At 40.6% G+C, this 26,203-nt stretch overlaps 2 protein-coding genes and 2 long non-coding RNA genes across 4 annotated transcripts; all 4 read right to left on the bottom strand.

Annotated features, from left to right (window-relative positions):
- Positions 1-1,970: 1,970 nt before the first annotated feature.
- On the bottom strand, positions 1,971-3,177 carry LOC147862083 (uncharacterized). Its single transcript, XR_015530027.1, has 2 exons — positions 2,637-3,177; positions 1,971-2,605 (listed from the first exon to the last, which is right to left on the bottom strand). It is a non-coding gene; the product is annotated as an uncharacterized LOC147862083 (long non-coding RNA).
- Positions 3,178-9,967: 6,790 nt separating this feature from the next.
- LOC147862081 (uncharacterized) lies at positions 9,968-19,950 on the bottom strand. Its single transcript, XR_015530000.1, has 2 exons — positions 19,582-19,950; positions 9,968-10,332 (listed from the first exon to the last, which is right to left on the bottom strand). It is a non-coding gene; the product is annotated as an uncharacterized LOC147862081 (long non-coding RNA).
- LOC147862082 (uncharacterized) lies at positions 14,703-17,225 on the bottom strand. The gene has a single exon (XM_087322953.1). The coding sequence runs from the start codon at positions 17,191-17,193 to the stop codon at positions 15,745-15,747; it is 1,449 nt and encodes a 482-aa protein (XP_087179079.1). The 5' UTR covers positions 17,194-17,225; the 3' UTR covers positions 14,703-15,744.
- A 1,712-nt stretch (positions 19,951-21,662) lies between the features above and the next one.
- LOC147862080 (pentatricopeptide repeat-containing protein At2g39620-like) lies at positions 21,663-25,571 on the bottom strand. Its single transcript, XM_087322072.1, has one exon. It carries the CDS (start codon positions 25,506-25,508, stop codon positions 22,632-22,634), a length of 2,877 nt encoding a protein of 958 aa, XP_087178198.1. The 5' UTR covers positions 25,509-25,571; the 3' UTR covers positions 21,663-22,631.
- Positions 25,572-26,203: the final 632 nt, after the last annotated feature.

The raw sequence follows: 26,203 nt of genomic DNA, 5'->3' as shown, positions 1-26,203 counted from the left end.
GGGAGCCGGATCTCCGATACCCATCGGCCCCATGATCGGTATCGGACACCCTTGAACCGAGGCGGCACCGGCTGCTCCACCTTCTGCTCCTTCAGCTGATGGTGATGGTGATGGTGATGAGGAAGAGGAGATGAGGGGGAAGATATGGTACTATGGTGCACCATTCTCATGTCTAATCCAAAGAAAGAGTGTTCTTTTGTATGTCAAAAAGTAATGTGTGAATGGGGATGAGATGAGATGTTCAAAAGGTAAAGAAATGTTTGGTGACACTACTACTTTGTGGGGGTTTAATAATCTCTTAAAAAGCATAGAGTGAGTGAGTGAGTGAGTGTGTTTGTGTGTTAAGTAAGTGAGTAAGTGTGGTTTTATGGCGCGATCTCTAGGAGACATCAACTTGCGCGTACACGGCCCTCATGTCCTTGTCGAAGCAACAAGTTCCCATTCACACACGACACGCAAATATGCAACCCGAAAAGAAAAATAAAAAAGGGAAAGGAAAACACAATGTTGTTCTATCCTGAGACCTCTCCATTGTTTCGAATTTCATCTGCAACCGTTCCTTTTTTTAAAGTTTCCACATATGACTCGTCATGCCTGAAAAGGCTTTATTTAGACTTGTCCCCTCGACGTTGATTGCAACTCTCTTTGTGGATTGCCCCTTTTGCACATCGAAAGGCCTCCTTAATTTTTAATTGCCACAAATTGACTAGCAAAAAATCAGCTTGCATATTTATAATTTGCGGAATCGACGTGCAACTACCTCTTATAAACACTATTGATATACTCAAATTATCAATATTTGTGGCCAATTCTTGTTCAAACATTATAATTTGGTTTCAAAATAATCTTTGCAAAACACATTAATTGCCACTTATTTATGGCTACTTTTTGTCATGCCAAAAGAGCAATGTGACATTTAGAACCTTACAAACTAGGGACCATTTGGCATATATTTAGGTTGTGGACATGAAATGACCGTCACAATATTTCTTATGTTTCTTTTAGAATTTGAGGCTTGAGTTATTTGAGGACAACTAACGTGTTTTTTTGTAGACAGTGGAGTGTTTCTAAACCTTGTGTATGTAATGTGAAATTAATGACATATAGGAGTCGTTGACGTCTATTGATAGTCAAATATATTCTCCGATCATTTAAGCGCGCACTTGATTTTAAAACTATCAAGTGTATAGTGCACACCAATCATCTGATGCATTCCTCCAAAGCCATTGATGTGGACAAATATTGTTTGGGAACAAAAAGGTTGTTTTAATTCACTCGTCTTCGAGAAAATTCGAGATGGCAACATTTGACAAGTTGGAGCGGTAGTATAAATTATGTCAAAAAATGATGATATTTTTTTGAATGCCAATCTAGGCCTGAATCACATATCTCTTCAAAATCGTTAATGTAACCTTTTCATGGTGTGCATGTGGGAACACTCAACATTGTTGACACTGTGGTCAAAACTCATTCCTAAACAATTTCTTCTATAACGAACAATTAATTTACTCCTCCCTTTTCATTGTGCACCTATGGGAACATTTGACTTTGTTGATATCATGGTGAGAACTCATTCATTATACAACATCTTCTTTGAAGTCAATCAATTTAGTCATCCCCTAGTTTTGCTTGAAATCTATTTGAGATGCATTAATTAGCATAATATATGTATCATAAGTTCTTGATGCCAACATCGATGACTTAATGTTCATATTAGGATTTGTAGTATGCACAAATGGAAATACAAAGTCCATAAAGACTAAAAAGGACCAAGTATGAAGCCTAACACGATCACTGTTAGTTTTTAAAGACCCCTTTGATATGTATCCATCGATGTGTGTTCCTTGTTTAAGAGGAAGTTCAACGATTTGCTTTATATAAGCGTCATTACTTCATTGCAAAAACCATAATGGTACACCGACATTTGTTATGTCCAAAGGGCAATCATAGGAAACCAATAACTCTATGCATCGAAAAGCACATTTTTCTTTTGTATGTTCTATTATCTTGAGGATGATACATTGGTCATGAAGTCCACAAGGTGTTTGCCCAAATTCTTGTTGTGTGTTGATTACTATATGCAATTCCGAGAGGTAACAAAGCTTGATAATATTGGTGTGTAATAGTGTGAGTGTTCATAGGTATGTGGTGAAGCCCACAACAAGCTCGAGTTGGATTTCAACAGTTTCATAGCCCGAATAATTTGCATAAAACCTTGATTGTTGGGGGCAATGACACTACAACGAGGCCGACGATCTTAGAGGGTCATGTGTAGGTCTCCGAAGTTTCCAAATTATCGGTGAAAATCGGACGCACCGTTGCGCTCATCCAAAGACTACATAAACTCGCAAAGTTTATCCGGTAGGATTATAGAGTCAAGAGTATCGAGCACATTGACACTTACTAGGCTGAGTTCATGACCAACACTTCTGGGCCGAGCCCATAACCAACACTTCTAGCCCAACCGAGCTTGTGACCAACACTTCTAGCACGCCGAGTTCGTGACCAACGCCTCTAGCCCAACCCGAGTTCGTGACCAACTCTTCTAGCCCGACCCGAGTTCGTGACCAACACCTCTAGCCGGACCCGAGTTCGTGACCAACACCTCTAGCCGGATCCGAGTTCATGACCAACACTTCCCTAAACACCTCTAGCCCGACCCGAGTTCGTGACCAACACTTCTAGCCCGACCCGAGTTCGTGACCAACACCTCTAGCCGGACCCGAGTTCATGACCAACACTTCTGGCCCGATCCGAGTTCGTGACCAACATTTCTAGTCCGACCTAGTGGCCACGGCACCACCGGAGCCATGGAAACATGGGGCACTCTTCAATGGCAGTAGCAGGGAGGCAGGCATCAACAATTAGGTTTGAAGGCCATGGGGAATGACCGCCATTTCGGGGTTTTTCGATGGCAAGCATCGAATCATATAACCATGGCGGCATGTTCGCAATTCAGGCATACACATATTGATGCATAGGATCAAAGTCTATCATCATCATCATCATGGATTAGCAGGTTACAGGGGCAGCTCCACCAGCATGAAGGATGGACATGGAGGGGCATATGCACATGACTTAAAAATCAGATGTCCAATGTCTTGAAATTGCCTCTCATGATGAAGTATTTATATGTATATCGATGTATGTATATGTATATAATTGTGGTTTGTAAGATTTTTTAGATGAGATTGGAGGCGAGGTCGGATTCGAGCTCGCGCAATGTCACCAGATCTGCCTCCCACATCTGCAGATCCACCATTATCACCACATTTTCCTCTTCCTCCTCCTCTTCCTCTTCCTCTTCCTCCTCCTCCTCCTCCTCCTCGACCGAAGAAGAACTATCGGATGACACGAAACCCCCCTCATCTTTGATGTAGATTTGAGATTCGATCGAATTACTCGGGGGTGAGTCGGGGCGGAGCAGGAGGGGATCATTGAAGCCTCCTCCCAATGCCATGGCGGCGGCCGCAATGGCGCGTATCTTGTGTTTGAAAGAATGGGGGTTCTCATGGACATGAGCTTGGCACCAGCCATGGTGGTCACTAATGTGGAGGAGGTGGGTTATGTGGTGGCTTAGGTGGGGGAAATTGAGGCGGCGCGCACGGCGGCCGCGGAGCGCGATGGATGCCACATCGAAAGCACATGCCGCCATCTTGGCCGTGCCGAAGGACCCGAGCCACACGCGCTCCCGGCTGCACGGGAGCCGGATCTCCGACACCCACCGCCCCCATGAGCGTAGGCGGACACCCGTGAACCGCGGGTCATGTGAGTGTGGACAAGCTGGAATAGGCCCGCCAGCTGCCGCCAATCGTCTACCTCGTAGGGGGGAGGATTTAGAAGGATCCTTTCCCTTGGTGTTGACCTTCATTTTTCTCAAAAAAAACCACCAAGCTCCTTGCTCTTCTTCTTCTTCTACTACTACTACTACAACTACTCCTAACTAGTACTAACTACTAGTAGTTGTAGTTATGTTATGTTAGGTTTTGACTCTAAGAAGGGGGAGGTAACTCAAAGGCTCACCACTTTTGTCACTAAACACCTATCCATGGTTTCCCCAAAGAGAAAGAAGAATAGAGGTGGATGAGTCGAGAGATTTCCCATAAGAGGTGGACGAGAAGATGGGGCAGACAACTAAGGTTTCCTCAAAGGGAAAGTTGTGCTCAAAAGTAGAAGAGATACCTTTGTTGGCTGTTGTTGATAAGGTGATGACACAAGAGGAACTTGGTTTTTCGAGTAGAGATAAAAGAAGTAGAGGTAAGAATAGAAGAAGGCTTCCCAAGAGAGAAACGTTTCTCTAAAAATAGCCAAGTTCCTTTCTCTCTAACTAGATAGATAGAAAGAGAGACTTTGTATTACTCTTAGTGTTGTAGAATATTCTCAAGTTGAGATGGAATGATACATAAGGATTGAGAACAATTATGTTCTGATCGGAAGGATTGTGTTGTAGAGTCTAATTGTTGTTCGTGGCTTTTATATTATAAATCTAATGTGTTTGTGTGCATTCTATATTGCTTGAATTCTGTTTGCCCTTTTATTAGAGCCCTTGTCGTGTTTGCCCACTTTATTGGAGGTATGTGTGTGTTTATACCGCGTTATCCATCTGTCTATCCTCTTTGCAATCATGTCAACAAGTTGCACACTCATCCGTCCGTCAGTCAGACCCCACTTCCGTCTTTTCATACACCACAAAGATATTTGCAAAAGCCTTCCTTTATAACTTTTTGAATTTAAGTCACTTAACATTTGAAAGGAGTTGAGGAGCACAGTTTGCGAATCTCATTTGTTTTGTATTTATGTTGTATGAGCTCAAAAAGCACACCTATGTAGATGGTTTTACTACCCATTCAGTTCTTCAAAAGGCCCTAATTTGGTCTCTTTCTTTTTTCACTCTCGGGGAAAAGTTGGTTTGATTCATAGCTTATGTTCCCTTTTCATGCATGAAACAATGCCAAAGTTTGAGATATACCACAATTTTTATGATGATGGTGTAATGTTTCTATATATTTAGGTAAAGATCTAATGCTTCCTAGAAATATTTCCAACCAGGAAGTTCCACCTATGTTGTAGTCTTGCTTTTTATTTATTTACTACAAACCACAATTAGAGTCTTAGACATTTTCTTGAGTAAACTCTATGTTGAATAAGGTTATTTATGATTTGTTTGACTCCATCGAAGCATGAAATGATGCCTAGTGTCATAGTATGCAACTTAGTTATGTAACAAATATTTTTTCCTAATGAAGAGGAAAACATTTAACATATTCAACATGAACTAGTATATATGAGATGCTATTATATGTCATTTTTTATAATGATAAAGAGACATTGTGTAAAAATGCGCGCCTAATATTATTACTTTTCAATGGTGTAAGAGTATTCTAACGTTAGCCTCGTATACGATATAGGTATGTCAATTTTGATTAAGCGATGACAATATGTCGGCAACCAAGCTAAGGATGTCCAATAAACCCAACTAGGTCGCCACTACCTGTGGAAACATTAAAAACGACAATGTTCACTTTTGAGAACATGAAAGAAGTGGTGAGTTAGCTTGTCGGAAAGCTAACAAGTTGAAGGATAGGAACTTGCTTTCGGAACATGAAAGAAATAGCAAGTTCAATTGGTAGGAGGTATGCAAGTTGAAGGACAAACACATACATTTTGTGATCACAAAAGAAGTGGTGCATTAGCTTGTCGGTATGCTCACCAAGTTGACGGATACACTGTTACTTTCAAGAACACGAAAGAAGTAGCCCGTTGGCAAGCTAAGCAAGTTGAAGAGCAATTGCTTACTTTCAGGAACATAAAAGAAGAGGCTTATTAGCTTGTCGTTAAGTTCGCCAAGTTGACGGATACCTGGTTATGTTCAAACACGAAAGTAACTTGTTAGGAAGCTAAGCAAGTTGAATCATAATTGCGTAGTTTTTGGGACACGAAAGAAGTGGCTCAAAAGCTTGTTGAGAAGATAAACAAGTTGGAGGATAAATGCACGCCATCTCCATAAAAATCCAAAGATTAGCCTTTTGATTAAAAATAAGAGTGGAGACATCTCAATTTGGGAATAGCCATTAATCTTCATCATATTTTAGGAAACTTCTAAATATATGGAATTTCCCAAATTTTCCAATGATTAATACTCGTTGTTCATGATAGTGAGGGTCGAAGTCTTACCAAGATATCATAAGTTAAGAAAAAACCTTAGCAAGACATTTAAGATCTATGCCCTAGGGCAATGCAATTACCTTTATTCTTTAGGACATGCTTGCTACAATGCAAAACAAAATACAAAAATAAAGAAAGAGTTTATCTGGTTTGGTTTCTTGTCTTCTCGATGTATTTGTAAACTTTAGATCCCCCTATATGATGTCCACATATAGAAATGGTATTTTTCTGTCAACATGATTTCCCCCAATATTATTGAGAGAGAGCAATGACAACAAACTGTAGGTGAAATTGTTTGCTTTGGTTTAACAATGTTTGATAGGGGTTTTGTATAGTTTGGTTTTACTGCATTAAAAAAATAAGACCTTAGTAAAAATTGTGTAGACTTATATCTTATTTTCTCTTAATGGCAATGCTTTCATTTTAAGGTTGAGGGCACCTCATGCTTTTGATTTTTGAAGATTATGTACATCTTAAATAATGGCTTTCATGACTATTTACAAAGTATAGAACCCTTGTATCTAGGGATCTAAAGACTACTACAACTCCAAACTCAATGCCACCCTACACACCAATTCAAATGGCGAATATGGATATGTGACCTTGTGGAGTTCTCTCTCTTCATGGTTCAAATTTTGTGACTTCTCTAGCATTGTCAATTGCAACAAAAGAAGTCCTTTTAACTTGAGAACGTATTTTCTCACCCCAACTTGTGAATTAAAAGTGAAGGCATTCCGCATATTCCAATTGAATCATAGTCCCCAATACCTCAAGTACGCAAAAATAATTTGAAAATGAGTCATTGGTTCATTGTTCTCCATATGTGCAAAACCCCAACTAAAGGAAGATAGGCTTACTCCAGTTAGAGACATCAACACTAAAAACCATCATTGTCATTGAGCATGAAATAAATCTCTCTCTCTCTCTCTCTCTCTCTCTCTCTCTACAATCTCAACATATGCTACTGTAACACTGCGTGAGACATTTGATGATATATTATGAGGGTATGGTGACTTGGATGTGATCCTTAAAGCGCCATCTAGAAGGCTGATTTTGTATATGAGCGTATTATTTATTTCCAAAAAGAGGCTACTTTCCCATTAGTTAGGAGAGATCATTACAGAAAGACTATACAAGGTTATACATAAATCGGGGAATCACCCTCCAATCGAGTTCAAGAATATGAGACTACGTACATATCCTTTCAAACTGACTACTTAATGTAAGTAGGTACCTATAGCTATAAACTAGATCCCTTTATCACCGTCTAGTACGTGATCAATTCCTCCCTGGGGCGTACCAAATCTTGGAAGACCTTTAGCTAGAGTGCTTTCCATACATACCACAGGGTGAAGCCTGCGATCAACATCCAAATCTCCTCGAACCAAGGGATGTAGCCATCAAGCTTCTCTCAAATCGGGTCTTGAGGAGTTCACCTATTGTGCATTCATAGCACCAACTGTCTGCATTGAAGGCGTTCGTCCAACTATCAATCGAGAGATCGATCCAAGTCGTTGCGTGCCATGAGTGTATTATTCACACACAGATTCTTTTTGTTCCACATGAACATCTCTTCTTAGGAAGGAGGGACACCAAGAAATTTTGTGTATTTAGGTCCCATGTGCCAAGATTGATCCCTTTTTGGACACGAAAAGGTTCTATTTGTAATTATCTCTCTCTCTCTCTCTCTCTAAATAGGGATTGAGTACATTTATGTCTTCTTTGTTTCCTTTTTTTTGTTACAATGAAGGGAATGCCAACAACCGGGGTTGAACTTGACTTTCAAGCATGTAGCTCACAAGGTAAGAGCCCACCCATGTTGTCACTTAGATTTCTCTATTTTTTGAATGATATAGTATTTTCATCAAATACAATTATCTTATACAACATTACGATAACATGGATGTGACAATGCTTGCTACACATCATCTGTGATGTAATTTGTTTAAAGGTCTTTCCGCAATATCGTGTCTATAGGTTGTTATAACTAGATAAAGTAATTGATATTAAGATTCTTCAATACTTTATGAAGACAAGAATTTCGACAAGGCACGCATGATTGTAAAGTCGATTTCGTCGTCTAATGAAATCCCCAAAAGGCATTGATGTGGACAAAAAGCGTATGTTTACAAAAAAGCAACAGACAAGTCGAGTAGACAATGACATGATGGTTTAAAGATGAAGTTGCTTTATATGGCTTGGCCTTAGAGAACTTGAAGGAAGAGGTTGGAGCAACTTGCAAGTTGAACAAGGGAAAGAGATAGTACATACTCGTCGTCGAAAAGTAGTCCTAAATGACACATTTAATTCGAAGGACATGGATCTCCCACCATTCATTTGTTTCATGAAATTCAAAGTGTGATTGTAGGGGGAATATACCAAAATAGCCCCCATTTTAACTTGAAACTCCCAAAATGGTTTCTGTTGCAATCATTGTGATTTCCGTCTCGTCCACCTCCACTGCCTTCTCTATTTCCATCCACCTTCACATATGCACATATTGAAGGTCACTAATCCTTCGCATTTGATCTCTAGGTAACAATCGACAACCATCAAACCGTTCAAACCGAACCAAACTGTGAAACCATGACTTAACGGTTTAAACGGTTCAGTTCGGTTCAAGTTCAAGTTTTTTCCAAATGGTTCAGTTTGAACAGTTTAATGGTTTTTAAATATTTTTTTTAAACAACCTTTTTATTTAAGCATAATTCTCACCTTTTAGGAAAAAACTTTAAACTTTTGAAAATTAAAATTTGAAATAATGAAAAGTTTTAAATTGAAATTTGAAATTTGACCTAAGTTGGAAACCGAAATCGAACCATGAAACTATGGATTTAACGGTTTAGTGGTTTAACAATTTGGATTTTTACTTAATGATTCGGTTTAAACAATTTTGGTTTAACGGTTTCGTGGTTCAGTTTGGTTCAAGTTTCAAAAAATTTAAACGGTTCAGTTTTGACACCTCGAACTGAATTGAACCATTGCCGATTGTTACCTCTAGGGACGCTTATAAAATTTCTCCATCTCATCTATAAATGGTAATACATATTTAAAACCAACTCATGAATACAAAAGACCCTTATTTAGTATCTTATGACAAGGTTAACTATATAATGTGTTGTAAGACTAAGCAACATAACCGTAACTTCTATGGGGACAAGGTGCCTATAGAGCTCAATTGCGAGCATTTCCAAATCAAATCTCCTCTCAATCTACATACATGTTATGGAGTAATTCACATAATACTATAAAAAAGGTCATATGCATGTTTTTCCATAACTTGCTATAAGAAAAAAACATGTAAGATTTACTCAAAAACTTCATAACATTACGATGATGATATAATCTATCTCGAAAAAACATAATATTATAGAAATATGATATTTCTACACATATGTCATGGCATATTCATTGATTAATGTCATGTTGTCATTTATGATCCAATTCTTCTATTCTTCGTATCCTTCCAAGCTTCAAAGTGTTTGCTCCACATAGCCTCTTCAAAATTGGTCTTGTTTAGTGGATTGATGCCCACTAATATAATATAAACTTATATTTTATTCCATTCTATTCAAGAGAATGGAACCTTGGGAACTTAACTATAAAATATGGCCACGAAAATTTCAAGCAAAATGTCTTAAACATAACAAGGTTTATTGGTCAATTTCATGCTAACTATTGTTAAATTCAGCACACTTGGTTGTTTCATTGAAATTTCAAGTTTTAGAAAACAAAGGTTAGGGTAAATCTTACAATGTGTGTGTGTTCATATATGTATAATGAATTAGTTTGGATGAGAGGAGATCATCAAAGTCTATCATTAGTGTTGTAACTTACAATCAATTGTTATAAATTAACTGTAGCTTACAGATAAATTAATTGTAGCTTTGTCACACCATTTTAAGATACTCTAGAAATGGTGTGGCAAAGAAGGAGAAACAAAGAAAGAGATAATGAGAGAGGCTTGTCCTTGGCTTTTGTATAATCATAGATTGAAATCTTTTATATCTTCAAATGGAACCTCTCTCATGTGGAGGGGAATGTTTTCCTTCTTCCTGGTGTGTTTCAAAGACTAATGTATCCCTCTATTTTGGTGCATTCTCTCTTGTTTGATGTGTTTGTCCCTTCTATTGTTTCCTTGTTCGTTGCCTTGTTTTCTTTTTGTTTCTTGTTCTTGTGTCGAGTTTTCCATCTCCTTGCTTTACTTTTGGTTATGTTTTGGAATTTGTTGGGTCTATTCTTGTTTGTGTGTGTAAACTTGGCAGACTATGATCTTCATAATAAGTCCCATTCTTGTGAAACATTAGATGCACGCTAACTAACTAAAGAACTTGCCCTTCCTTACATATCTCAACCACTATAAATCTTCCAAACTTATCCTAAACAATTACTTTTGGGTGAAATTTGTCTCTAATAAACATCACAATCCCGTACGAATCCCCTTGAACATTGCCAACATAACATGGTGTATAACTTTGAGAACAACCAACTAATCCAACATTACGAGGATCTTTATGCACCAATGCACATAAACATCCCATTGTTCAATTAACACAACCCTCCAAACCTCATGCGCTCTCTCTCTCTCTCTCTCTCAAGCTTTTGCTCCTTGCATCTGGAGGCTGTTCAACATAAACCTCCTCTTTCAAGTCACCGTTAAGGAAGGTTGACTTGACATCCATTTGAAAAATGGCCCATTTGTTGTGAGCAGCAAGTGCAAGCGCACATCGGATAGATGTGTACCTTGCTGTTGGAGCAAAAGTTTCCTCATAATCCACTCCTTCAACTTGTGAGTAGCCTTTTGCCACTAAACGTGCCTTGTGCTTATCCAAAGCACCATCAGCATGGTATTTGGTCTTGAAAATCCATTTCAATCCAATGACTTGTCGATGTGGAGGCCGTGGGACCAGCTCCCATGTATGATTCCGCTCAATGGAATCAAGTTCAACTTCCATTGCTGCTTTCCACTTTGGAAGAACAAGGGCCTCTTTTGCTGTTGTGGGTTCTTTTGATTGCACAACAGTGCACAATAAGGCAAAGTTGCATGAGTGAAGAGGCCGTTGTGACTTACGTGTTCGAGAACCAGATGTATACTCATGAAGTTCAGCATCGGAGAGATGAGAATCACGAATGGTGGCTTGAAGCCACTTGGGAAGTGGTGGAAGCTGGTTTGTAGAGGGAGTGGAAACAAGTGGAGTTGAGGGAGAGGTTTGAATTGTTGGCGAAGTTAGAGATTGAGTAGGAGGAGATGGGGGGCTTGAAGATGAGACATCTTCATCTAAAATAGGAGATTCCGGAGGAGCTTGGATTTCAACCATGAACTCAGGTAAAATCCTAGAGTCATCCGGCTGAGACTCCACAAAATGAACATCCCTAGATATGACTAGGAACTTTGACTCTAAATCCCATAACCTGTATGCTTTAGATTGTGTGCTGTAACCAAGAAATTTGCATTTCTTGGTTTTGGACTCAAATTTCGTCCTTTTATGATCTGAAATGTGAACATAAGCATCACAACCAAAGACTTTAAAATGAGATACTGAGGGCTTTACACCTGTAAATGCTTCTTCAAGCGTCATTCTAGCAACTGCTTTTGTTGGGTAGCAGTTGATGATGTAGACTGCTGTGTTGACAGCTTCACCCCAAAACAAGAGAGGAAGATCAGATTGAGATAGCATCGTACGAGCCATCTCTTGGACTGTCCGGTTCTTCCTTTCCACGACTCCATTTTGTTGAGGAGTATTGGGTGTAGAAAATTGGCGAGCAATGCCTCGTTGAGAGCAGAAATGGTGGAAAGCTTTGGAGATAAACTCTCCACCATTGTCCGACCTGATCTTTTGAACTTTCTTCGATGTCTCGTTCTCCACAAGAGCTACCCATTCTTGAAATTTTGCGAAGGCTTGGGATTTTTCCACAAGAAAATAAACCCAAACCTTGCGGGAGAAGTCATCAATTATAAGCATGAAGTAGTGTGCACCACCAAGAGTAGTGGTTTTCATGGGACCACAAAGATCCATGTGCACTAACTCCAAGATAGATGTTGCTCGATGAGTGGCTTCATGAGGGAAAGGCTGTCGATGTTGCTTGCCATGAAGACAAGCAACACATGGGGTATTGGGAGATTTGAAAATAGGAAGATCCTCAACTAGTTGGGAGGAGGAGAGCTTTTGAAGAGAATCATAGTTGGGATGACCAAACCTAGCATGCCACAACGTGGGATCTTCTTGTGCCACCAAGGCATGAGACCCTTGAAGAAGATGAAGAAGACGAGATTTGGAGTTTTCCAAGGGGCTATGGGAGCTTTTTAGGCGATATAAACCCCCTTCTTGTGTGCCACTAGCTACAATTTGTAGGCTGTTGGTGTCAATCACTTCCAAACCTGAGCTATCAAAGTAGACTCCATAACCTTGCTTGGTGATTTTGTAAACCGAAAGTAGGTTGGTAGAGATGCGAGGCACATGTAGCACATCTTGAAGAACGACAGGTTCTTCACTTGAAGAATTGTCAAGAAACACATTACCCACACATGAAGCCTCAATGCTTGAGGCATCTCCTGTAGAGATTTGGGAAAAGCTAGGCTTCACATCATGCAAAATGGATTTGTCATAGGTCATGTGTGAAGTGGCACCACTATCTACTAACCACTCATCGATGGTTGAAGTAGTTGGTCCAGCCAAATGTGAAGTATGTTCCTCAATGCCAAGGAAAACTGTTTCTTTGGCTGAGTGGGCCGAGTTGGATTTCAGTGTAGGTTGATTTCTGGTAGAAGAAGAGTTCTTAGCATTGTCCCTTTTCTTTTTTCGACAATCTGGCTGAATGTGACCTTTGTAGCCACAATAATGACAAGTGAGCTCCTTGTAAGCTGGGTTGTTTGGCGGTCTTGGATTGGGTTTGTTGTAGGAGTTACCATTTTGCTTCCACTTGCCTTTACTTGTCGCATGTAGAAGCGTCTCATTGGAAGTTTGAGCACTTTTCTTCCTTGTTGCCCTATCTTGTAGCATACCAAGAAATGTATTCATGTCAGGTGTGTTGGGAAGAAGAGAAATGGTGTCACAAAAGGCTGAGAATGACTCAGGCAACTTTATCATTAGACGATGCACAAACTCAACTTTAGTGGACTTGCTTCCCAAAGAAACTAGTTCCTTTTGGAGAGTGACAAATTCCGTTATTTGATCCATGATGTTGGGAGTGTCATGAATCTTGAGATTTGCTAGTTGGCTTTCAATAGCTATCATTTGAGCATGATTAGCTTGATGATACCTCCTTTTGATGGCTGTCCATAGTTCATTGGCTGTCTCGTCATCTTTATCTTGAAATTGACGAGCGATGCTCGGTTTAATATTAAACATGAGGAAAGCATGAGCACGAGAATCCTTATCTAGCCAAGCTTCAATCTCAGCGTTAGATGAGCCAGCAACTGATTTGGTTGAAGAGGATGAAGTTACTGGTGGTTTCTTGTCACTACCATTGACTACATTCCATAAACGATGGTATTGTAGCAAGGTCTTTATTTGTAGCTCCCAATCCAAGTAATTGTTCCCATCCAAGATGGATTCTTTGGGGAGTTGGGGAATGGTTGATGAAACAATGGTGGCATGTGAGGCCATGGATATCCTCCTCTTGAGCTACAGCTGGACAATTTACAGCAGTTGTAAGTAGATACTCAGGGTCTTTCTACTTCTCCCTAGATGCTAGGTGAGGCTCAGATAAGGGGAAAAGAAAACAGAAGAGCCTCCTCTGTAGGGTTGGGAGGGAGGGATAAAAGAAGATATGTCTATGTGCTCTTTGGCAAAAAAAATAAATCAGGCTGAGGATATGGAGACCTCACTGCTCTGATACCATGTGAGAAAAGCTGTTAATAGCAGCAGCGGAAGACTTAAAACAAAATAGGCACAGCCAAGCTGTGAGAAGGCTGTTAGACAGCAGTAAAAAAAAGGGTTGCAAAGAGCAAAGACACAACCAAGGAATAGAGCTTGTTTTTAAGTGGCAAAAAAGAAAAGGAAAACTATACAAAAGAGGCTGGTATAGCCTATTTATACAAAATTGGGGAATGTGGGTGAAATGGCTGTTTGGTAGTTAAGTGACTCTTGTACTACCAAACAGCTACAAAAAACTAGGAATAAAAGGGAATATCTTGGAAAAGGTAGAAGAGAGAAAAGGCATTTAAAGCATTGCAGATTCTAGAGCGAGAAGGCATTTAAAGAGTTGCAGATTCTAGAGAGAGAAGAATCTAAGAAAAGAGAGAATGTAGTACAAAGATAATAAATATGAAAGAGAGTGCAGGTCTGGAGCTGCCACCCTCCAACATATTGTTGATGGGGAAGGTAAGTTAAAGCTCTAGCTCTTTGAGCTAAAACCCCAGTAAAAGGGGGACAAGAGTTATAAATGCTTATGAAGTACAGGATGTGTGGATCTTCACATGGGATATGGAAACCTTCAACTAATATGATTTACACCAATAGTTTTTCTATAGGTGGACCTTACTCAAAAAATTTGTACTCATTTAGAACATAAAGGAAAATAACTTGTAATAACAATTAGAAACAAATGTATACTTTTTTGACATTCAACAGGAAAAAATAAGCGTAACTCCACATCTAAACATGGACCTTTTGTGTTCCTTAATGTCATGACATGATTAAGATATTTTGCAAGTCAAACTTGGTTGATGTGTGTAGAGTGTTGACATTGTTGTGATATCTTTCTAGATGTATGCATAACAAATTTTGATTGATTTTTGTATTCATTAGTAGGCAAGGCTAATTTGTACTCTCTCATCGTATGTCACTTCGTACGGATATGCCCCTCAATTCGAGGGCATACAACATTGCAATTACATCGATATAAAGATGTGTAACTTTGCTAGAAGTGTTCGACAACAATCACATTCTATTTGGCAAGTGCTTGACAACAATCACATTCCATTTGGCCTTCCATTATGTTGAGAAATTAAAGTTTTTAAAGTCTCGTGGATCAATTAGCTTGAATATGTACGGGGTGTGGGTGTTATCTTCCCTATACCTGCAAAGTCTCTTCACTTTACTAAACTCTCCCACAAGAAAAACCGCGACGAGAAAATGCTCATATCCAAAAAGTACCACGAGATCATGGGGCAACATGTTTCCTCAATTTCAAAATGTGATGAGATCCTCGACGAACTTGAAGACGAACGGCACAATGTTCCAAGATTCGGGAATTTAAAAACCCCATCTAACTCGGGCATAATAACTCAATATATGCATGTCTTGGGCCAACAACTTTGTCCATGTTCCGAGGGGGTTCCAACGAGAGATTACGGATCGTCCCGATGAAGAGCGTGCACACACACGTTGAACATCATGTCCTAGGAGTATTTCAAAACTTGATGAGAGAGATCCCGATAGCGAGCCCGAAATGTTTGCCGGAGGAGTCAAAATAACATCACTAGCACATATATAATAAGTGGTTCCCAAGCGATTGAATGCCGGATGCTTGGATCGGGATCGGTAGGTTTCGGTTTGGGTCGAGTCGAGTCGGTCGGTTGGACAGCCGTCCGGCCGGGAAGGACAGTCTGGGTCCCTTCCAATTGGGGCCAAGTCACTAGTAGTTCCACAATGACAAGGATTCCGAAGGCGCCACATCAGCAAAATCGCACGGTGCGGACCCCTCGTGACCCGGATGACGTGGCAAGTCGGGTGCCATCGCGGCCATGATCTGCTCCAAGGTGGGACTAGGGGATATCTCCAAGCTGGCACGGGCTAGCCAATCGTAGCGCGCCATGTCATCCACGTGCAGGCCACGAGATCCTGTGGTGTCCGATGACCCGCCGCCCCCTGTGCATCGGACGTCCGCCATCGAAAGCTTACGGCGGGCGGAGATCGTGGCCGTCTGTCGGCATTTCCTGGTTTCTGTTGATGATTTCTTTGGACGGATCCCTGGATTCTGTGGGGACGCCCTCATCGCGTCACAGAATCTCAAGGAATCTTCGTTGTCTTCTGATGTATGAGTGGCCGATGAATCCGTGAGCTGGGATTCGTCTGATGGATTGTTGGAATGCTCATCAATTAATGGCGAGCTGCGGAATGGATTAATTCTGCTCTGCGGTGGATCATCAGGAGTCTCTTGATTAATCAACAGGCGTGAGCTGCTCTGGACTTGCGGTTTCGACCATTTTTTCGTGGGATCCACCCATTCGTGGCTCATCGATGGTGTACAGAACTCTCTATCCGAGCCATGAATTCGATTATTTAACGAGCTGCCGCTACTATTCGCATTTTGGATGGAATCTGCAGGTCCATAGCCAGACTCTACCCTAGCCATTGTAGGCTCCTTCGGCCTTCTTAATTCTCTACTACTCATTCCAGAAGGGGAAATGCAGGATCCGGGGAGTGGATGTAGTGGCGGATCTTCAAAAGGAACTGCGGGGGCGGCGGCGACGAATCGGGGAGGAATTTCATGAGGCCGAACATTGGAAGGCGGAGGATCGGCGGATAATGTCACGGAAGAAAATCGGTGGGAGGAGGGAGGAGGGATTAGAGGGAGATGAAGGGGGGGTGGAGAAGGAGGAATTAGGGTATGGAGGTCTGATGATGATGCAGGAGGAGAATCATGGGGAGATGGAGGTGGAGGAGGCGCTAGGCAGGGCTTGGCTAGAGTGCTCGTGGCGTGGGCGTGGGCGACTCTCCGGATGGAGTTGGGAGAGAGGCGGGAGGAGGAGGAGGAGGAGGCGGTGGGCGGGGGGAGAAGAGAGAGGGGGAGGTTGAGGAGGAGGTGAGGGAGGTTGAGGCGGGCGGAGGGGCCGCGAAGGCAGAAGGAGGCGGCGTCGAAGGCACGGGCGGCGGCCGAGGCGGATGGGTAGGAGCCGAGCCAGATGCGGGACCGCGTCCGGGGCTCCCGGATCTCGGCCACCCAGCTGCCCCATCGCCGCTTACGGACGCCCCGGAAGGTGGAGGAGGAGGAGGTAGTAGTAGTAGTAGTAGGATTGGGCATGATGGGTGGAGGCATTGGGCATTGGGCACTGGTCATTGGGCATTGGTCATTGGGCAGCATAGATTACAGTTGTAACTTCTCAGTTATAACTTATCAGTTGGGTGGGGAGGGGGGTGTTTATCTATGGAGGAGGTCTTTGGGTGTGGTGGGGTGGACACGTGTCGGCATGGGGGGTGCGGGGGGAGATATGCGCGTGGGCTTTACGTGGCGTCCCACGTGTCAGGCCATGGCTCCTCCAGCCATGTACATACATATAAGAAAGTAAAGCAACAGCAGAGCGCGTTGGGCTTGTGACACTGTTTTGGCCTTTTCACACGCTGCTGATGCGCGCGCGTTCACACACCAATGCTTGGGCCCATCGTCCGGCCTTTTTTGTTTTGTTTTGTTTACCACCCCCCCCCCCCCCCCCCCATGCCCAAAACAAACATTGAATCCACACCATACGAGAACCTGAAAAATGCCACATTGCCATGTATGGGTGCTTTTTCTTTTGTTTTTGGGGGGAGGAGATTGAAGAACTATCAAGGTGAGAGAGAAAAAAGAAACCACATTATTGGAGTCCTCAAGTACATGAGTAATGAGCAAATGGTGGTGTGAAAATTAGTTTGGTCATTGTTACTAGTTTCACATGCTTGGGCCCATCGTCCGGCCTTTTTTGTTTTGTTCCCCCCCCCCCCTCCCCCCCTCCCCGCGCCCAAAACAAAAACCCAGAAGGGGGGGGGGGGCAGACGGTAGACCAATCCCTCTGACAATCTCTTGTCACCGATTTTCGCCAAGCACATGGTGTCCCTCGGGAATTAATTCGCTCCATTCTTGTGATTCGTGACCAATGTGCCGAGCATGTCACATCCCTCGGGATTTGGCTGTAGGCTAATATAAATAGATTTGCCATGTATGGGTGCTTTTTCTTTTGTTTTTTTAGGGAGGAGATTCAAGAACTATCCCGGTGAGAGAAAAAAAACCACATGATTGGAGTCCGCAAGTACATGAGTAATGAGTAAATGGTGGTGTGCAAAATTAGTTTGGTCATTGTTACTAGCTTCACATGTACTCGAATATGCACTTGCATTAGACTCACAAATACATCTTCATTTTCATCTTTGGATTTGCATTGCCATCTACCGACTGATAGGTGTGTATTCTATGTTATGTCTTGCAACTGACGATGACGACAAGGACATATCTGGTCACAACAACAATATATCTTTCTTATGCCCTAGGTTCAAGGCCCTATGTGATCACAAGAACAAATAGCGCATAGCATAAATATCACCGAATTCCTAGAAAAACACTAATGCCACTCTTATTATTTCATGGGACGTGTTATAAATGTTACTTCTTTTTAGCGCATAGTCATTATCTTAACGTGTAACAAATCATTTTTGTGATTTCCCTTTGATGCTATTGGTTTCGTGTTTCCTAAAGTAAGAAGTCCCATGGACTATCAAGCACAATTATTGTTATACGTTGATGTGACTTCAAAGTTCTAAGAGCATGAGGCTTAACTCCTGTGATCCCCAAGAGGCACTCATTTGAGAGTTAAATGCAATCACTAGATGCCTTAAATTTTTACATGATATCTCTTAGTGGAGATATATTTCTTTTCCCCTTTTTTGATATGACGGTACATTTCATACCATGTACAATTCACGTACGTCTCTCGACTCAAATATACTAATTAATTTGTGATGCTACTGTTTACATACATACAAGTTACAACAATGAGTTGTACAACACGAAGTTCAGTTTGACATCTAAACAAATGATCAACTTCTTAGGCTATGTATATATAATATCATCATGAAAAACCTGAATGAAAGAACAGACAAGAAAATGCTTTTACCAATCTTTAAAGTTGGGCCCATTTTAGTTGAAAATGGCGTAAGCAATGATGTGCATGGGTATTCGATAAACAACTTGTCTTCTCCAAAGCAACTTTAAGAACCTTGAAGAGACAAGTGTGCTTGGCTTTGCAAGCAAAGTTGTGAACACATTAATTTTTTTGGGTTTGACAAGCTAAAAGAGTGAGACAATTTTCAAGAGAGTTCAAATGTAAACCTTTTTGTATTTAAAGAAAAGGAGACATATAAGGACTAAAACTTTTTGAAATGTTTTTTGGAAAAAAAATAACTTTTTGAAATGTAATAGACAAGTTGGGCTTCTTTAAAATAATGCTAGGAGGCATGGAAGAGGCAACATGTTTGTTTGTGATTGTCTTCCTTTTGGAGCTCCAAAAGGAGCGATATTTTGTTTCTCATGTAATAAGGCTGACTCGACAACATGACAATTTTAGAAGAGTCAAAAGGGTCAGACTTTTTGTGAGTTTTACTTGCGGAAACAAAAAGGGCAATTTTGGAAGAGTTTGCCGAACTTATAGAAACATAAAGGTTCATTGAGACACATCATTCCTTGTTCTTGTTTTCTTTTAATACTGAGTAGAATTGCAACCTATTGCTTTTAATAAGCCTAGTTTGAGAAGTTAGTACCAAAGACTACATTGTTTCCCATCTTGTTTTTGAAATCTCTCTCTCTCTCTCTCTCTCTCTCTCTCATGTATAAGAAGAAAACCTATTTGTTGGAAGACTATCAAATGACCAACCCCAAGACCCCATTAATCCACCACATCAAGAATTTCCCATCTACCCTCACTCTCGTGGCCTTGATGAATCAAAGATGCCAAGTTTCTTCAACAAAGAAAAGGCCAACCCTTTAGGCACAACTTAATGTCCACAAAGGCCCGTTTAATTCCATGGAAACATATGGTAGCAAGGACATGGTGCAAGTGAAGACAAAATTTTGAACATAAGAATGTATATTGGCTAGGGAGATTACCAACAATGTGATGAAATGTGATAGCCGTCATACTAACGGCATCGACAAATTAGTGACGCAAATCTATTCAATGTGAGGAAAAGATGCGGGGTACTTGGGCAGAAGTTAGATTGAACAGGAACCACCTTAGCACAATGGAAACACTTGCTAGCAAGGACATAGTGCAAATGAAGACATATTCGGGCACACAACCATGTGTATTGGCTCTTGAGATCACCTGTCACAATGGTGATACTTGATATTGGAATTTGGTAAAAAGCTTTATGAATGATGCTTTGAACATGAAAAATATCTCGAGGTCTATTAGCATATGGCTCCAACCCACATGGGATGCTCTCCTAGGTGACAATTGTGGCAAACATTTGACAATCAAGGAGACACTTCTCCAAAGATCGGAATTAGCCTCCCCGTGGATGTTTAAAAGATATCTATCTATCTATTAGTGTCTATCTATCTATCTATCTATTGCAGCCCAAATACTCAATTTCCAAGGCCAATCTCCTACCGACCAAGCCATGGATCGCGGAAGACCAACTCCAACCATCCCAAACACAAAGGAGAGGAGCTTGAGATGGCGCATCAATCTTGCAAAGAGAACAATGGTGATCTCCATTGGCATTGAATGATCAAGTAAAAGTTTTAACTTGATGTTGAGTTTTGTAGGGGTTGAGCACATGACCTTCCAGTCTCCGCTAGATAACTTCCGGACCTCTTGTGGGCAAAGATAACAGGGTCATCTCATTAGAACAAATCTAGCCTAAGGCCAATGCTTTAACCTATTAGAATGTGTGAGAATGGCTTGCTTGATGTTATACTTTTAAGAGTCTGAATTTATACTAGGAATTTAATGCAACCATAATTACTCTAGTAGGTTTGAATTCGTGCTACGTAATCTTCTTATCAAGCTAGCAATCCTATGGACCCATTATGAAGCAACTTACACATTTCACATGTAAAAAAACTATGAGTTACCCCATATTCTCAATACCACTTTTCTTTGATTTAATGTCTCCGATCTCACAAAGACACATTCAGTACACATGCCGATGGCATACATCCCTTTGTTCGCCATCTATATAAATAATGTCCACCAGTAGGTTAATGACTGGGTTACCTGTTTCCATGCCTATTAGTATGTAAAGGCAGGTGCCCATTGCTCCAATGATGCCACTAGAGATTGAGTGCAAACTACCTATGTCTTTGTTGTATGTAGAAAATAGCCAATGTCAAGAGGTTTCAGTGTTACATAAAATTTCAGAAGTTTGGTTTCGAAATGCATGGATGACTTAGAAGGCCATGTATATCTTCAGAGAAGTTTCAAGCAAGTAGCCAAAAGTAAGTTACTACTGGTCCTGATGTAATTACTAAGGTTTAAACGACGAGTTGTGCTGTTACTTCTAATTTCACATCGGGTAACTCTAAGAACTTGTTTTAAGTTAGATCTCTCAAATAACAACACTCCATGGAGGGCCCTCTCAGACAGCAATGCTGAGCAAACATTCGATCTACTCAAGAGGATTCTACACTCCATAACCTCTTGTTGATTGCCCCTATGTAGTGAGTCCTACATACCATTTATATCATCATTGATTCCATTTAAGTATTTTAAATATTACATGAATGAAGATAAAAAAAGAAATCATGATTTTGATTATTTGGACAAGATGATTTAGGGCTAAGGGCAATAGAACAATGTCTGAAAGTAATTTTTAAACTCCAGTTTCAGATGGAAAAAAACGTGAAATAACAATTTGGTACAATCATCTGTCAATTCAAGTATGGAGACATCTTCTTGCAAGATAGCAAAAGGTCCACTCAGTGTTTTGGAAATCACTGTTGAACATTGTCTATTGACCAATCATGTTCTAAAGTATTGTTCAACATATAGCATTCTGATCCTTGGTACAACATTACTAACTCAATTTATCTATCTAGTTCATGTGGTATCATCCCCTAAACATCTATCAAACGGTCTTCCAAAAACATTTCTTTTCTTCGTATGTTGAATATTGCTATACCATCTTCTCTCTCCCTCTCCCCCCCCAAAAAAAATGCATCTTTTTTCATTGCTGATTTGTTTTTGGTCCACAACTCCATGTTGATAATTAAACACGTAACATTACTGTGTTACGTGCCTCAGTCAGTATATACACTTGTCATTCGAGGGGTGCCTGTATCACTCATAATTTCAAAAAACGCATATTTGCACCTCCATTTAGAGTTCATCTCCTTGCAGAGAGTTATGTTACATATTTTACATTTTTTCTGTCATCCTATGAGAGCCCCATGCATAGCACCTCAATGGCACTGTACGCACTTCCTATGGATGGGACCATTAACAGTATCATGCCACGTCTTATATCCACCACATGCCAGCATTGCTCCATGCATTCTTTCATCTCTTCTCTGAATCCAACAAACTTTTAAGCCAAAAAGTGGAGCTAAACTGATGCGTGATCACCATCAGTTTGTTATAGGATGACAACTAGTGGTTACTTCACACTATGATTCTTTTGTTCTCAATAGTTACCTCATATTGATAGCCATTTGCTGCACACCAAGGCAAGGGTGGGGGTGGGATTTCAGCTTCCAACGTATGGCTTGGCTTACACTTGAGGTCAGTTGCAATATATTTATCAGCCTTCAGAGTGTACCTTTTTAGCATCTTACCCTCCTGAATAAATTTGAGTCATTAAGACATAAGCTCCAGCATCATTTTCATCCAAACACACAGCATGTTCAAAGGCTTGTTTCCCAAGCTCAAGATTGCCCCCATTTCGACAAGCATCCAACACCATATGCCATACAGCCAAGTTAGGATAGAATGGTATCTTCTTAATCATACCAATGGCCATCTCTAACTGACCAACACGACCCAGAAGATCAACTACACAAGTATGATGCTTAAGACTAGGAATGATTCCATAATGCTCATTCATTGCCTCAAAGTATGTCTGACTCATATTAAAGAGCCCCGTGCGGCTGCAAGCATTGAGAAGAATAAGAAAGGTGATGTGGTCTGGATTTATACCATCACTTACCATTCTCTTAAAGAATCCAATAACCTTTTCGGTTTGTCCGAGTTGGGAATACCCTGCAACAAGTGAATTCCACGAAGCTACATCTTGAACTGAAAGGCTATCAAATATTTTCTCTGCACTAGGAAGCAAACCGCATTTTGCATACATATCAATCAAGTTGTTGCCAATGGTTTCTCTTTCTAGCATGCCCTTCTTACTAATCTCTACATGTATTTCTTGACCTTTGCTAGATGCTCCTATGTTGCCACAAGCTCTCAAACTGCAAGCGTAGGTGATAGTATTTGCACAATGCCCCTTAAGTCGCATTTGTTCGAAATATCTCAGTGCTTCTTCACCATGTCCATGTTCAGAGTAACCAGAAATCAGCACATTCCAAGTAATCACATCACAAGCTGGAAGTTGATCAAACACTTCTTGCGCACTTCCGAGGAAGCCAGAATTAGTATACATATTTATTAATGTATTTCCAACAACAAGGTCACTTTCCACGAGCCCTTTTCTATTAAGTTCATCATGTAATGCTTCACCCATGTTACTTGTAGATATCATGCAACAAGCTTTCAGACAGCATGAAAATGTGAAAGCATCAGGATAGATACCTTCAGACTTCATGAGGGCAAGGCATTTTAGAGCCATATCACCATATCCATGTTGAGTATATCCTGTAATCAATGTATTCCACGTGACAACATTTTGGGCAGGAAGCTTATCAAATACCTCTTGAGCTTTGACAAGCAAGCTGCATTTAGCATACATATCAATAAGGGTGCTGCCAATGATAAGGTCCTTTTTAAGAAAACCTATTTCTTCAATCTCAGCATGTATATATCGGCATTTATCTATCGCCCCCACATTGCTACATGCTTTCATAATGGAAATGAATGTGACAGAGCTCGGAAAGAATCCCTCTGTTTGCATCTGCTTAAAGAATCTAAGGGCTTCTTCCCCATGCCCATGCGCAGCATAGCCCATGATTAGTATGTTCCATAAGACAACATCTCGGATTTGATATTTCTCAAAGACTTCTTTTGCTTTTGAAAGAAACCCACATTTTGCATACATATCTATTAATGCACTACCGACTAAAAGGTTATGTTCCAGAAGACCTCGTCGTTCAACCTCAATGTGTACTTCTTCACCCTTGTCTATGGCACCCAAAGAGCCACAAGCTTGTAAGATGCAACTAAATGCAGCTTCATTTGGGGAGATACCTAATAGTTGCATCTTCTCAAAACATTCTAGGGCAAGATTCTCTTGCCTATGTTGAACACACCCAGCAATCAATGAAGTCCATGATGTTGCATCTGGATGTGGGATACTATCAAATATTTTTTTTGCTTTAAGGAGACAGCCACATTTAGCATATATGTCAATCAAGGTGTTACAAATAGCAGTATCTCTATGAAACAACCCCTCTTTTACAATATGGGCATGTATTTCCTCTAGTTTTTCTAAAGAATCAATGCCCCCACAAGCCTTCAAACAGAGAACATACGTGACAACATCTGGGGAAACCTTTTCAAGCTGCATTTTATGATAATGATTAAGCACTTGTTGATGATTTTCACAATTGGCATGAGCTGTAATAAGACTGTTCCAAGTGACTACATTTTTTAATGGAAGTCCATCAAACACTTGCTGTGCTTCAGTGATTGACCCACATTTGGCATACATATAAACTAGACTACTTCCAAGAAACACATCTATGTCTAGCAATCCCCTTCGCTGAACCTCACCATATATTTCATGACCTCTTTTTATATCTTGCAATGTTGCACAAGCTTTCAAGCAACAAACACATGTGACGGCATCTGGAAGTATACCATGACACTTCATTTCTTCAAAGCAATTAATCACTTCGTTGAACTGCCCATGTTTTGCATATGCTGCCATCATTGCATTCCATGATACAATGTTTCTGACATGGAGATTAAGCTTTCCAAACACTTCTCGCGCTTTTTCAAAGGAACCACATTTGGAATACATATCAACCAAAGTGCTTCCAAGGAAAGCATCTTTCTCAAGGAAACCTTGTCTTGCAATATAAACATGTATTTGAATCCCTCTTTCTATATCTTTAGACCTACCACATGCCTTTAATAATGCTACATGAGTGTGTCCACCAGGAGATACACCAACATTATCGTGTATCATTCTACTATATAGCTTAAATGCATGATGTGGCATATCACATTCTATATAACCTTTGATTAACACATACCACGACCATTCATTCCTAAATACTTGGTTATCAAAAACTTTCCTTGCATCAGAAACACTTGTTATTTCAACCAGCATGGAGATAAGGTGATTACCTAAAGCTTTGTGTGAATCCAAACCACGTTCACACAAGAAGGCATGAAGAAGCAAGCCATGTTCTCTGCGTTTCTCCTTTCTGCATCTGTGTAAGAGGCCTGAGAGGTCATCAGTGGAAGCTTCTTCTAAGTTGAAAGCCATCGCCTCCTTCAAGCTAAGTGCCTTCCATGGATTCTTTTTTGACATTGTTTGTCATGGGGCCTGTGGGCAGAGGAAACAGGGGACAAGCAGAATTTCCCGGGGGAGAAGTGAGGGGCATTCGACGAAATAATCAAAAGCTTAGGGCCATTTCGGATATTCACATATGTATCAGTAAAATAGAGAAAAAAAACATAAAGTATTTGATCCTAACCTCACACTCTAGCAAGATGTTTGGAATCAATATCAAGTGCTTGCCGAAGGTTCAAGTCCACACTTAGTTTCCCTTAAATGTTTTTAGGCCGTTAACCTTAGGCTTACCTAGCCTGAATTGTTATATCCAAACATTCGCATGAGGCCTAGTTTTGATTGAATCACCCACTCATAATCCACGTTTGGTTAGCATGATATCATTTGATTTCGGGAGAGGGGGGGGGGTTTGCAACATAGAAAACTGTAAATTCTAGTTTTGTTTATAAGTTTCACACTTTTCTAAGAATATGGGTTGGGACTTGAGTAGATTCACCATCAGGAGGATGCTAGAAAGACATGGAAAAGCATTCACCTTCATTCCTAAAGAATTTGTGTGTGTGGATCCAAAAGTCGTGGAATCAATGGTCTTCTTTACGACTCCTCACATCCCTGGGAATCTAACTCCGAAAGGAAAATCCAGTAAATAAGTTCATTAAAAAGGAACTCTAGCTTGTTGACTGAGTAACTAGTCTTTTCCCTGATGGTGCTCC

Source organism: Azolla caroliniana, unplaced genomic scaffold (genome assembly GCF_043228905.1).
Source record: "Azolla caroliniana isolate FFs.n. ecotype wild unplaced genomic scaffold, voAzoCaro1.0.p SCAF_7, whole genome shotgun sequence".
Lineage (NCBI taxonomy): Eukaryota > Viridiplantae > Streptophyta > Polypodiopsida > Salviniales > Salviniaceae > Azolla > Azolla caroliniana.
This window is presented reverse-complemented; position numbering and strand designations above follow the sequence as displayed.